At 43.5% G+C, this 14,718-nt stretch overlaps 1 protein-coding gene across 1 annotated transcript in view; it reads left to right on the top strand.

The window, feature by feature from the left end:
- The window catches only part of LOC116980017 (von Willebrand factor A domain-containing protein 5B2-like), a 108,514-nt gene that overhangs the window by 76,100 nt on the left and 17,696 nt on the right, over positions 1-14,718 (top strand). Inside the window, exons 15-19 of the mRNA XM_033032078.1 lie at positions 146-401; positions 4,281-4,616; positions 5,860-5,997; positions 8,951-9,076; positions 11,517-11,597. Coding sequence (XP_032887969.1) covers positions 146-401; positions 4,281-4,616; positions 5,860-5,997; positions 8,951-9,076; positions 11,517-11,597 — 937 coding nt within the window. The remainder of the gene's footprint in view (positions 1-145; positions 402-4,280; positions 4,617-5,859; positions 5,998-8,950; positions 9,077-11,516; positions 11,598-14,718) is intronic.

The following is a 14,718-nucleotide window of genomic DNA, read 5'->3' as shown; positions in this document are numbered from 1 at the left end:
TCACATGGCTTTATACTGAGGAATAATCAATGGGAAATTGCCGTTGGTTTATTTACATTTCACGCTGGGTTGAGAAACTACTAACATTTTATTTATCCAAGTCAACTGTCACTGTGGAGGAAATGATAACTCTCATTCGTTTCAGGGCTTCCCTGGAGCTGACCCTGTCTCAGATGAGGCAAGAAGAAAGAGAAAACTAATAGCTCAAGCAGCCCTATCAGGTCGGAGTTTCTCTTCACCAAATGGCCAATTGGACATGCATTACCTGCGCAAGGCATTGGCTAAAGTTTCCACCGCAAAGTCTTACAATTGGTCCGTTGGAGGAAGAATGAATGATATTGGACACGAATCACAACAATTTCAAGCTGACAGTTGCTCAAGGAAGAGCCTCAATGATTCCAGTAAGTTTTCAAAGATAATCAGTAACCCATGAGGCTCAGAAGCTTGCTCTGTGGTTTTTCAGCTGTTCTTGAAAATTTAGCCAATTCTCCCCATAATCATTGCTAAAACCACCCAGTGGTGACCCAGCATTATTCCTGAGATAGTTAGTTTGGGAGAAATATTAACATGCATAAATTTGTCCATATTAAGTTGATTGAGAGGTTTGTGTTGTATATGGCCTCTGAGGTAGTTCTGCATTAAATTCCTGAATGATCTTCAATGCAATATCTAATGGAGTTCTCAAAGACAATTAGGAATGGTTTGAGCTTCTGCTCATTTTTTTCATATTAAATAACCATTGCAAGTGCATATATGAGGAAATATTAAACTCAACAGGAATGATTTACATTTATAAAACCTGTACACACTCTAATATGTGTTCACACATGAATGATGGCAGATTGCAAAACACCAGGGCAATGGATTCAGTAACCTCTATTTCAAGCATATATTTGGCATGGACGAAGTCAATAGAATTTACCCAATCTGAGGACATGTGATTTATTTTTGGTAGCAAAATAATTGCATAATCATATGAAACCTTGCATTATTGAAAATCATTTCAATCTCAAACTTGTTTTTGCAAAGCAAGGGACCGCCAGCATCTTTGCCATTAATTCATGCTGGGCTAATCCATGCTGGACTAAATAGGTTCAGTCACCATCTCCGTGTCAAGAGAGTGTTACAGTCTTCACTTGTCTGTCTGGGACGCACTCTGTAGTCCCCATGAAGAGGACATTGATGGACTTACGGACTGTGTTACCAGCTACATTAAGTTCTGTGTGGATAACGTTGTCCCTGAGACTGTACACTGTTTCCCCAACAACAAGCCCTGGATCATCAGTGACGTGAAGGGCCTTCTCAACCAGAAGGAGAGGAATGGTGACGGGGAGGAGGTGAAACGGGACCTGAAGGCAAGACTGACCCAGGGCAAGGACAACTACAGGAGGAAGCTGGCGCTATAACTTCAGCAGATCAACATGAGGGATGAGTGGATTGGTATGAAGAGCATTACAGGCTACAAGAAGACCAGTGGCCTGGGGAGGGAAACCAATTAGGACTGGGCCAACAAACTAAACCTGCTTTTTTAATAGATTTGATGGTGGGGCCTGTGCCCACCATCCTCTCGGCTCCCCGACAGTCTCTCCCCCTCAATCTCGCTGGTCCACTTACTCTGCCCTTTCTTTGTCATGCCTGACCATCAAGGCTGAGCAGGTGAGGAAGGAGCTGAGCAGAGTCCGCCCAGGCAAAGCCATGCAGTACCGATGGTGTCAGGCATTGGGGTACTCCAGGCGTGTGCCAGCCATTTGTGCGGAGTACTCCAGCATATCTTCAGCCTGAGCCTGGAGAGGGTTCTTGTGATGTGGAAGATATCCTGCCTGGTTCCTGAACCAAAGAGGACGCGCCCCAGCTCCTCCAATGACTACAGACCGGTGGCACAGACCACACATCATGAAGTCCCTGGTGAGACTGACGTTCACTCACCTGCGACCCTTGGTTAAACCCTACCTGGACCCCCTGCAGTTCGCTTTCCAAACAAAGATGGAGGTTGAGGGCGCCATCATCCACCTGCTCCATTGTTCCTTTGCTCACCTGGATAAGCCGGGAAACATTGTGAGAGTCATGTCTTTTGACTTCTCCAGTGCTTTTAACACGAGTGTTCGAATGATAGCTCTCATTCATTTCCAGGGGTTCCCTGGAGCTGACCCTGCCTCAGATGAGGCAAGAAGAAAGAGAATTGCCTTTCCCACCAAACAACTACTCACCCCCCCGTCACCACGGGACGTGTTGGTGGTGAGTAGTCGCCCAAAGAGTCGTACCTTTTTCTGGTCGTCGCTGGATTTTCAACATGTTGAAAATTTTCGGCAACCTGCTGTGACTATGATGGGTGCCAGCAAGTTGCCGAAAAAATTGCATGTGAGACAGGCCCTTTAGGGAGCAAACTGACAAAGATGCGGGTGGATACTCCATTGGTGTCCTGGATCACCAAATACCTGATGACCACAATATGTCAGGCTACAGAACTGTGTCTCGGACATGGCAGTGAGCAACACAGGGCCCCCACAGGGGACGGTCCTCTCTCCCTTCCTGTTCACCAGCTACACCTCGGTCTTCAGATATAACTCCGCCTCCTGCCACCTGCAGAAGTTTTCAGATGTCTCTACAATTGTGGGTTGCATCAGTGAGAGGAGGGAAGCTGAATACAGAGGTGTAGTCAATGAGTGGTGTGGGCTGAATCACCTGCAGCTCAACACCAACCAGACTAAGGAGTTGGCGGTGGACTTTAGGAGGAGAGGAACATCCCTGTCCCCTGTACTCCATCAATGGTGTGGATGTGCAGTGTACCAGGGAGCAGAAATATTCTGGAGTGTACCTGGACAGTAAACTGGACCAAGAAGGGACAGAGCCGGCTGTACCTTTTGAGAAGGCTCCACTCTTTCAACGTCTGTACTAAGATGCTGCAGATGTTCTACCAATCGGTGGTAGCCAGTTCCATCTTCTTCGCTGTCATGTGCTGGGGCAGCAGGGCGAAGGCCGCAGATGCCAATAGGATCAACAAACTCATCAGGAAGGCTGGCTCTGTCCTGGGGGGGTTGTTGGATTCATGGGAGATGGTCTTGGAGGGGAGGACACACCCCTTCCATGACACACTGGTCAACCTGAGGAGCACCTTCAGCACAGACTGGTTCCACCAAGATGCAGCACAGAAAGCCTTAGGAGATCCTTCTTCCCTGTGACTATCAGATTTTACAACCTCCCCCCCCCCCCACTCTGTCGTGGAGTAGACTGAGACTGACCCCCACCCCTTTCCTCATTCTTTGCACATCCCCAAACCTTTCCACTCGTCACTTTAATTTAATGTTTCATGTATTTTTGTGTTTTTAATGACTGTTGGCAGATCAATTTCCCTCCTGGGATAAATAAAGTTCTATCGTATCGTTTCGACATTTGGTTCCATTAACTTGACTGATATTGTGAAACCGATTAAGGACAAGATATAAAGGATTAAAAACAGACAAAGAAGAATGCAGGAAAACACATTAAACATAGAAACAAACCATAGCATGCTATATTAAATTGATTGAACAACAAGTATGCCTGTTGGCTATTACAAAATTAGACCCTAGGTTCAGGAAATGGAAATGTGAACAAAATAATTCACATCTTGCTAGTAATTTTCATAACCACAGAATAAGCTTACTTTGCAAACAAAGTCATATTTCAAGTGTGATCGCGTTTAGTTTTAGTTTTAATTTTGGAGCTCCCGGGGAAAATCCACTTGGTCACAGGGAGAATGTGCAAACTCCCTACAGATAGCACCCAAAGTCAGGTTCAAACCTAGGTCTCTGGGGCTGAAAAGCAACAATGGTTTTGCTGCACCGCTGTGCTGCCCCAGCATTTATGTCAGCCAATTTGAACAGAACAAACTTATGTCAGCGATTAATTTATGTTTATTTAGATATTTGCTATGCGTTTATTATGAACCAGGACACAGAATTTCTCCCCTGATCTTCCTCTGTAAGGTGCCACTGGATCTTTTATGCCCATTGTAGAGGGGAAACAGGATTTCAGTTTGAGATGTAAGCTGAAAGACAATACCTCCTACATTGGCCCACTTCGGGTCATGGAGCGTTACAGAGTGATACAGCATAGAAACAGGCCCTTTGTCCCAACTTGCCCATGCTGACCAAAATGCCCCATCATCCCATGTTTGGCAGGTGGGCCATTTCCCCAGTTCTGTACTGGGTTGTCAACCGAGATTATAGTGCTAAAGCGTGACTTGTTTTAATTAAACTGGGATTCTTGTTTTGTGAGTATGACCATTTTTCCCCCCACAGACGCTCTTCTGTTCCAGGCAGCAACTCCAGAGTGGGACACATTTTTTGATCCCGAGAATCTCTTCCTGCCGATGACCTTGGATGAGTCGAGCTTGACGGAAATGAATGGCGCTCCCGTAATGCAGTGTAAAGCAGTGATTCATGGCTTGATCAGTGGGAAGTCAGTCACATGGGAGGCAACGGCCAACCTCTCCTCCCTCTACCATGCGTCAGTTCAACAGGAGCCGACAGGCACCACCAAAACTCCATGTGATGGGATCCTCCACCAGTTGACTGTGCATTCAGTCATCAGAGACTTTGAGAACATGGCTGACAAAACTAACGAAATTGAATATGGTAAATGGATTTCTTGTATAAGAAAATTGATCAGGCTGGAAATTCTATTGCAATATCATTATTTTTTTATGTTGTAATAAGTACGACATGGTGCAATTGTAAAGTTACTGCCTTACAGCGCTTACAGCGCCAGAGACCAGGGTTCGATCCTGAACACGGGTGCTTGTCTGTGTGGAGTATGCACGATCTCCCCGTGACCGCGTGGGTTTTCTCCGAGATATTCGGTTTCCTCCCACACTCCAAAGACATACAGGTTTGTAGGTTAATCGGCTTGGTGTAAATGTAAAATCATCCCTAGTGTGTGCAGGGTAGTGTTAATGTGCGAGGATCGCTGGCCTGTGCGGAATCGGTGGGCCGAAGTGCATGATTCCGTGTTGTATCTCTAAAATAAACTAAACTAAACCTGAATATAGGGCCAAGAAGTAACAGGAGGTGGAGTTAAAGGCCACAACCATATGCATTATGGCGATTAGGGAGCTTGCCAGTGGAAAAGTAAAATGTTGGAGTATTCGTAAAGGTGTGCCTTGAAATCAACTAAACTGGGTTGCATGTAGTTGTGGGGGACGGGGCCGTGAGGGACGGGGCCGTGAGGGACGGGGCCGTGAGGGACGGGGCAGTGGGGGAGGGGCCGTGGGGGAGGGGCCGTGGGGGAGGGGCCGTAGAAACCAACCAACATCATTGATAGGCACAAAGGCTGGAGTAACTCGTGGGTCAGGCAGCAACTCCGGAGAAAAGGAATAGGTGACGTTTCTGGCCGAGACCCTTCTTCAGACTGACTAACTGATCATTTACCTGTGCCCGCCTCTGATGGACTACCTCCCATGGGTAATCGGGCACATAGATTGCCTGTTGTTATCCAATTATGGAGGAATATTGCCAGGTCTATTATGCAGACTCATCACAATATGATATTCACACCTAGCTTATCTTCTTAACAGCGTGTTGAAGCACAAAATATTAAAGTCTTGATCATTCCAGGTTATTTATAGTTTGAAGGGCCGAATGGCCTTCCTGCACTTATTGTCTATTGTCTAAACTATTCAAATGCAATAGCAATTTCAACTTAACTTCGTAGATCATACACAAAGTGGGTGGTTAATCATATAATGACTAAACATGATGAATTACGAAATTTGATCATGTGAATTTAAATCTCCCAGAATCTCTAATTTACCAATTAATTGCACGGCACAGAAGGAGGAGTCAAGATTGAACTAACATTCTGTTGTTCTATTTTCTGTAGCCCCTGCTGGAAGATATCGCTTGAAAGCTATTCAGACCAGCAGAGCAAGTAACAGCATGTCCATTTACACAACCATTGTGCCTGTGAATGCTGCCACACAAGAGTCATTACCCTCCTACGTGGAAGTACGAAACACAGGTAATGTAAATGTCCTTGCTTTTTTTCAACTCTTGGCCCATCTTGCATGAAAATAACTTTCAATGGATTGCATTACCGGGTGACAATTCTAATTCACATGAATTTGTCATTACGGGCTGCACAGTGCAGCTGCCTCACAGCACTGGAGACCCAGGTTTGATCCTGACCTTGGGTGCTGTCTGTTTGTGCGGAGTTTGCACATTCTCCTTGCGGCAGCGTGTGTTTCCTCAGGGTGCACCGGTTTCTTCCCACCTCCTAAAGACGTGTAGGTTTGTAGGATAATCAGCTTCTGTAAATTGCACCTAAAGTACAGGGAGAGGATGAGAAAGTGGGATAACGTAGAACTAGTGTGAATTAGTGTGGTCAGCATGGCCTCGGGAGTTCAAAGGGCCTGTCTCTATGCTGTATCTCTAAACATCTAATTTCCTCCACAGTTTTGTCATGGGATTTGGGTTGGTTGGGTCAAAGCTTGACTGTACCCTCACTTCATTAAGCGATTACCTGAAATGCCAATCCCAAAAGGCACATATCTTGTCAAGTAAATGTAACTTAATCTAGAAAAGAAAGGCTTGAGTGTACTTTTGAGCATTTGCATCAATCAAATACCACAAAATCAATCAAAATGCCACAGAAGACTGTGGAGGCCAAGTTAATGGATATTTTGAAGGCAGAGATAGATAGATTCTTGATTAGTAAAGGTGTCAGGGGTTATGGGGAGAAGGCAGGAGAATTGGGTTAGGAGGGAGAGTTAGATCAGCCATGATTGAATGACGGAATAGACTTGATGGGCCAAATGGCCTAATTCTGCCCCTATCACTTATGAACTTATGAAATACAAGATACAAACACTGCACATTATGGCCAGGCTTCATCATTCAACAATTTGGGGAGATAGTCTCTGGTCTTATTTATGTGGCATGATTTCTGTAATCTAAGATTCCGGAAATAAAGGTTCAAATCTCTGAAGCAAATCCCAGTGCCCATTTCAACTGGACTCCCTGGGCAGAGGTTGTGAAGCCTCCTTCCTACGTTCAAATAAATATCACAAAATCGCAGATGCAGAAAATACGAAGTAAAAACTGAAAATGCAGGAGACTTTCTGTGAAAAGAGGAACAGCGTTAATCTTTGATGTTGCAGGCGTTCAAGGAAGGGTCTTCAAACGGAAACGTTAACTTTCACTATCCTGATCTGCTGAGTGTTTACCAAAGTTGCTGTTTTTATTCTTGCATTCAAATGGCTGGGGCAGGAAGTAAATCAGTAATCAAGTGGTCATTTTCCTTTTGATAACAACATTTCTGCTCAGTTTAAGTTACACCCTCACTAAAAATAGACAGAAATTCCTGGAATCTCATTGCACTGACTGGGAATGTTTGCTCAAGTGCAGAGTTGTCTTCAAATAAAGTATTTTTTGGCAAACCTCTTTACTTAAGAAAGCAAATACATGTTTGCTACCACCATTACAAGTGATATGGTGACTTTGCAATCCGTGTTGGTACTTTGTGTGCTGATAAAAAAAAGGATGTTTGTTTCCTGAAGATATTGCTCCTAACAATATACTTAATTTAGGGAAAAGGGTAAGAATGAAGTTCTTGAGATAAATGGCAAATGATTACTAATTGAATTACGAAAGTGGTCTGAAGAAGGGTCTCGGCCTGAAATGTCACCCATTCTCTGGAGCGAAGGAATGGGTGACATTTTGGGCCAAGACCTTTCTTCCGTGTCTATCTTCGGTTTAAACCAGCTTCTGCAGTTCCTTCCTATACAAAAGTGGCCTTTTGTATTTACATTATACCACTAATTACTTACAATAATTTGCAACTTGAAAAATCCATAAAACGGCAGATAATTGAAATCTGAAATAAAAACAGAAAGCGCTGGAAACACTCAGCAGGCCAGGCAGCATCTGCGGAAAGAGAAACAATTAATGTTTCAGGTCTGAGACCTTTTATTTACATCAAAATGTTAATGGTTTCTCTTTTCTCAGCTGCTGTTTAGCAAGCTACTTTATTTATTAATATCATTTGTTCAGACCCAAACATACTAATATGGAATACATATATGGAAATGCAAAGGCCCAGATATTTATCTACATTGATAGCATTAAAAGTGGTATGTAATTGACTTCAATAGAATAGAATCTCTGAGCCGGAGTACCATCAGAGTGCTATCTTCAGCACTCACAGACGAGGAATGAAATTCTAGGCATTGTTTCTTAATGTGTTTGTACAATTTGTACAACAAAAGAAGTTGCTTTTCATTATTTCAAATAAAGTACTTTACAGCCGAATAAATGCTCTTAAGATATAGTCAGTGATATAATATAGGAACCTTATTAACTAATTAGCACACAACAAGGACCCATTGCCATTAATGACCAAATTAGTTCCTTTTGTTACATTAATCGGGGGGAGGGGGGGTGGTAGTAGTCTCTCTCCATTCACTGCAGCTTCATTTCTGACTACTCCCTGTTCTGATGAAAGGTCATTGACCTGAAATATTGGCTCAGTTTCTCTTTCCGCGATGCTGCCCGACATGCTGAACATTTCAAACTTGTATTACTTTTCCATATTTCCAACATCAACAGTGTTTTGCTTTTAGGTTTTATACGATACAATATGATAGGATAAAACTTTATATATCTCAGGAGGGAAATTGATCTGCCAACAGTGATAAAACACAAAATGCATGAAATTAAAGTGATGAGTGCAAAGGATTGGGGATGTGCAAAAATAAAGATGTGGGGTGATGTGGGGTGGGGTGGGGTGTGTGGGGGTTGGGGTTGGGTGGGTGGGGGTGGAGATTGGGTGGGGGTTGGGTGGGGGGGGGAGTCAGTCTACCCTATTCATTAACCTAATGTTTTGTGCTTTCACAATGTTTATACAATGAATGTGGCTAATTCCAACACCGGTCTAACTGCTTGAGTTTCATGGAGACCTTTTTGGTTTGTTCAAGGAGTCATAAACCAGTCTCGAAGCTCGCATTCAGGAAGCAAGAGACAGAGAAGTTATTCTACCGCTTTGGGACAAAGGCCTTCGAGCCACGATTATGAGGAATTGGATGATATGTTTGGTTCCACAGGTAGTGGTTTAGTTATCTTTTTGATAAGTATTTTCCTAGTTTTTCCTCCTTGATGCTCTGCATCCAAGAAAACACATGCAGAATCTATACATGATTTTTTCTCATTTTTTAACACTTCCCAGTTGGTTGTGTTTGTCCATATAAATCATTTTGCCCGCATCTTACATACATGTGCGCCGGCAACATACACGCATGAGCGCTGTCATCGTACATGCATGCACACATGTGCACTGGCATCTTACACACATGTGTTCCGGCATCTTACACACATGTGCACTGGCATCTTACATGCACATGTGACAGCATCTTACATGCATGTGCACCAGCATCTTACATGCATGTGTGCAAGCATCTTACACGCATGTGTGCAAGCATCTTACACGAATGTGCAGCGACAGCTTACACGCATGCATTGCTGCTGGCTTGGAACATCACGGGTGCACGCGTGGGCGGAAGATTGTACACACCGTCTAAGGTGATGTGGGACTTGCGCGGGACTTGGCCGGGACACAGTCTGATAGGCTGCAGCCATCTTTTGAAAGTTACAATGATGTTTACAGCTCAAAGTTAAACAGTAAATTACGGTTAAATTTCATACTCCATTGAGGTTATTGATGCGGGCAAAACTTAACAGGTGAAAGTTGACAAAGTGGTGATCCAGGTCCACTCCTGGGTTGGGGGGTTTAGTTGTCGGGGGATGCCAACGCACTCTGGCATGGGATGGCACCCAATCTACTCCAGCATGGGGTGGGGGGGCTGCAATATAGCAGGTCAGCAACATGGCTGAATCAGGTCCTCAGTTGAAGGCTGGGAACTGCCTGAAGAGAGGCTGCTTAAGTTGTTGTTTCCAGGAGTAGAGACAGCTTCATGGAACATCATGATCGTTCTTGCACTTTGTTAGGATTCAGAAAATTGCAAAGACTACTTTAGCTAATGACATTGATTCTTTTCCTATAAAATCAACCTGGATATGTTCCAGCTGTACAGAGCAGTCAATAATCAAGCCGTTTTGAGTGAAATTAAAGTGTGCCAATAATTCTGCTGAAGTAGTTCATGCCAGCAGGTCTAGGAGATCCCTTTCTGAGATGGTTTGGTAATCAGTGTATTGAAGATTTTACTATGAATGCAATAAATCCTCCTCTTAATGGACAGTACAACATTATGCAAAAATCATTTTGCTCATATTTAATTATAACCATGAGCTCAGTTTAATGTAGATTAATCCTGTTATTTGCAAGCAAGATCTTTTCATGATTTGTGCAATAGTGTACTTTAACCTTTGATGTGGAAACAAATGTCATTGTGAATGTGTGCATCATAAATGTGTTGTGTGCATGTAATAATGCTTGTCGTGTGTGTGTGCAAACATGCTCCTTGAGTTCACAGTGTGGGTGTCTACAGGAGCGTCACACGATTGGCAGCCCCGTCAACAGTCTGTCTGTTTTTTCGTCTTTTTTGAAAAATATTTAGTGTGTGTTAAAAGTTTGTGTAAATGTTCTCCGGTTTGTTTTATGTGGGGGAACGGGAGGGGGTCGGAGGAAACATCTTTTTATTTTCTACCCTGCCGGAGATGCAATTGTTTTCCGGGTCGCATCTCCGGTCGCTTTGCAGCCTACCATTGTGTGTGTGTGTGTGTGTGTGTGTGTGTGTGTGTGTGTGTGTGTGTGTGTGTGTGTGTGTGTGTGTGTGTGTGTGTGTGTGTGTGTGTGTGTGTGTGTGTGTGTGTGTGTGACATCATGTACTGAACACGTGTACTTTCACACAACAGATGCGCACACACACAGAGTACAAGTATAAACAATGGGCAGAAAACGAGATGAAAAGTTAGAAATATAAAAGCAGGTAGTAGGAATTTCTGCAGGTATTTTAAAAAGAAACTAAACACAGCAAATGTTGGTCTGATAGTAAATGGCTGGGGAAGGAACAGTGCATGAAAAGAATGGTAAAAGAATGAAACAAATATTTTGCATCAGTCTTCACTGTAGAGTTTACAAGTAACATCCCAGAAATTGTTCCAAACCGGAATTGGAAGAGAGAGAGAGCCTCTGGAAAATTGCTATCAATGGTAATGTATAGATTGTGTGTGTGTGTGTGTGTGTGTGTGTGTGTGTGTGTGTGTCAGACATTTTCTACAGGTGCTTGTACAATGTACCCAGTCTTCTGTGGCTTGAAGTGAGACAAATGCCAAGGTGGGTAGGCACCTCAATGGGTCAATTAATTTGTAAAATCAGTAGAGAAGTGTGGGGGGGGGGGGGGGGGGGGGGGGGGGGGGGGGGGGGGGGGGGGGGGGGGGGTAGTTTATGAGAATAGGGAGAGAATAAAATGCAGGATTAGTGCAAATGGGTGCTTGATGGTTCATGCAGATTTAGTGAGCGGAAGGGCTTGGCTCGTTGTATGACTGCTTGACCCTAGGGCTAAGATGTACTTCTGCTCTTTACAGGCAAGGATGAACTTCCAGCTACGCCAACCAGCGTGGGATCTTCATCATCCTCTGGTTGGGAAAGACAAAGTGTCCCAGATGGTAACTAATCCTCTTCTGTCCAATGACTGCTATATCACAAATCAAGTCTTTCCCACCTGATCATTCCAAAGTTATTAATGAATGAGCCACATGTTAAGAATTTATAATGTGGCACTGTTATAAAAATGGTGAAATTGAATTCATGCACTAGAAAATGATTTATTAACTTGGTCGCTATTGGTGTCTAATACAATCAAATTGTTTTTAAGAGTGATTTTCTATCTAGTTATCATAGTAAAACATAATAGACTCATAATTACCTCGCTTGCGATGTATGTGCTCACACTTACCTTCTGCAGCTGTTTTATTAGCTCTGCTGCTGTGGCCATTGCATTTAATGTGCTGGGGCAATGCACAGGTGGTGACTGGGTGACAGGCAATAGAAGCTATGGACCTTTGAACTGCTCGATGGGCTACTGACACCTTGTGCTCTCCAAAGCCTTTCCACGCTCTCTAAATATCTCTGATCAGCAACATTCAGAAACAGTTGAAAAACATGTCTTTAAACAAATAGTTAACAATAAATAAAAATCTTCAAAATTCTATTTAATATAAATTAATAAAAGCATTAATTTTGAATTAAAAAAGTTAAAGAAAGAAGCCACAGGATATCCTTCTTCACTGTGGCTATCAAACTGTACAACTCCTCCCACTTCTGTCACGTGGGGGGGAGTCAGTCTGCCCCATGACAGAAGTGTGAGGAGTTGTACAGTTTGATAGCCACAGTGAAGAAGGATCTCCTGTGGCGTTCCGTGCTGCACCTTGGTGGAACCAGTCTGTTGCTGAAGGTACTCCTCAGGTTGACCAGTGTGTCATGGAGGGGGTGAGCTGTATTGTCCGGGATGCTCTACAGTTTGAGGAGCATCCTCCCCTCCAAGACCACCTCCCATGAATCCAACTCTGCCCCCAGGATGGAGCCAGCCTTCCTGATGAATTCTATTTCAGAGTTCTAGTTCCGAATGATTTATTTAGTGTTACTGCTTCTGTCCTATGTTCTTAATCTATGTCTGTTGTTTCATCCTCAACCAGATGAAACCAATGTTTGAGATGAACACAAAGTGCTGGATCAGGCAGGGTCAGGCAGCACCGGTGGAAGGAATTAATGGGCGGCATTTCAGAACTGGACCCTTCTTCAGATTTTTGAAGCCGTCTGAAGAAGGGTCCCAACCCTTGTTATTTCCCATTGTTATCTATACTGTGTGGTCAGGCAATTTGATAATGAAAAAAAAACTTTGGTCTTTGGCAGTGTCCAGATTGTTTGTGTTTTTATTTTGCACCCAAGGTGACATTATCTCTTAGTCTTGTGCAATGAATGGGAATAATATGTTATTCCTATTGGCAAGTCATAGTAATATACACAGCTATGAATGCAAGTATATCAGTTATATGTTCATCAAGATTATATTAATTCTTCAGTGGTACATAACCAATATTTTTCTGAGTGACAACCTGTTTTTTCCCTTGATTGCCTGTGGAATTATGTGAAACCCAAATGATGGAAGAACAACCTGGTTAGCTTTAAAATATACTTATGCACAGGATTCATCCATTCCGTATAAACAATGGGAGAACCTTCACCATGTATCCAGCAATTCAAGAAGATGGCTCAGTGCCTGTTTTTCTTTCAATTATTTTTCTGCTTGGGCATTGCTGACAAGGCTGACCTCGCCTTGTCTTGGATGGAATGACAATCAAGAGAGTGGTCTTGCTTGGTGTTAAGTTTCTTCTGAGTTATTGGAGCAGCAGGTCTCGGCAAGTGAAGAGTTTGCATTACAATCCTGACAATTCATTGTAGATGGTGGGAAGGCATTGAAATGTCAGGGGCTGAATGACTTGCCACAATATACCTGACTGCTGATCTGCTCTTGCATCAAAGTTATTTGGCTGCTGAAGTTGAGTTTCTGGTCAACGATGACTCTAAGGAGGTTGAAATGGGAACTCAGTGACAGTATTGTCATTTAAGATCAAGGTGGAGATGGTTGGGCTTGTTGGAGATCATCATTGCCTGACATTTTTTGACATAAGCATTGTGTGCGACTTAGAAGCCTATACGTGAACATCATGTACATCTTGTTGGATGCAGCATGTTTAGTTTAGTTTCTTGTCACGTGTACTGAGGTACAGTGAAAATATTTTGTTGCGTGTAATCCAGTCTGCAGAGAGAGACGAGATGGTCACAATCGAGCCATTTACAGTGTAATTTACAACCCAAGAGAATAACATCCAGTGCGAGGTGAAGCCAGCAAAGACTGATCAAGGATAGTCCGAGGGTTAATGCTGCTAGAGGAATAGAGATTTAAGAGTGTGGAACGATTGTGATATGAGTTTGTAGATCTGCTTCTGTGGCTAGCACGCAAATAGTCACCTGGGCTGGGCGCCATCTTGGAAGCAGGTTGGGCTCTACTACATTTTGTAAACATTGCATGATCATTAACGACCATCCCCACTTCTGACTTCATGATGAAAGGAAGGTCATTGATGAAGCAGCTCGTGACTCTCCACTGCACTGATGCCCTGGGTTTGAGCTGGTCAACTCTCAACAACCACAACCCATTACCTTTGTGTGAACGTGACCAATCTCTGGAGTATTTTCCATTTGTTGTCGTTGCTTCTGCGAATCTGGTAACACCAGAACAAAAGGGTGACTTTTAAACCCACACAGTTTAAAATTGTCCAAATAGTCCAACTGGCCATTTTAGCAATCAATGACTATCTTCTATCTATATTACTAAAAGTCTGTTCTTGACCGGTTTTGGCCATCTGTGCTGCGATTTCCGAGAGAACGCCGCCACCTATGGCCGTCATTTTTGGCCACCTTGCTCAGAGCCCCCCTCCGCCGTATGTGTGCCGAGGACTTTTCCTGTCGATTAAAAATGGCAGAGATATTAATGTTTTTACAAAAATCCCCATTCTCTCTGCTGCCCCTGCTGGAGGCAGGGGAAGGGACTATAAAACCAGGAAGTGGTGTGCCTCAATTAGTCTCTGCAAGCTGGAGCTCTGTCAATTAGTCTCTGTCACTCTGAGCTCTGAATGACACTGAACAAATGTCTACAGCACTGTGAGTACCCTTAATTTGGTTTGAAAATGAAAATATAGTTAGTTTGAAGTAAAAAAGCACTGC

This window comes from Amblyraja radiata, chromosome 13 (genome assembly GCF_010909765.2).
Source record: "Amblyraja radiata isolate CabotCenter1 chromosome 13, sAmbRad1.1.pri, whole genome shotgun sequence".
NCBI lineage: Eukaryota > Metazoa > Chordata > Chondrichthyes > Rajiformes > Rajidae > Amblyraja > Amblyraja radiata.
Note: the sequence above shows the minus strand (reverse complement) of the source record. Positions and strands in the feature narration are given on the sequence as shown.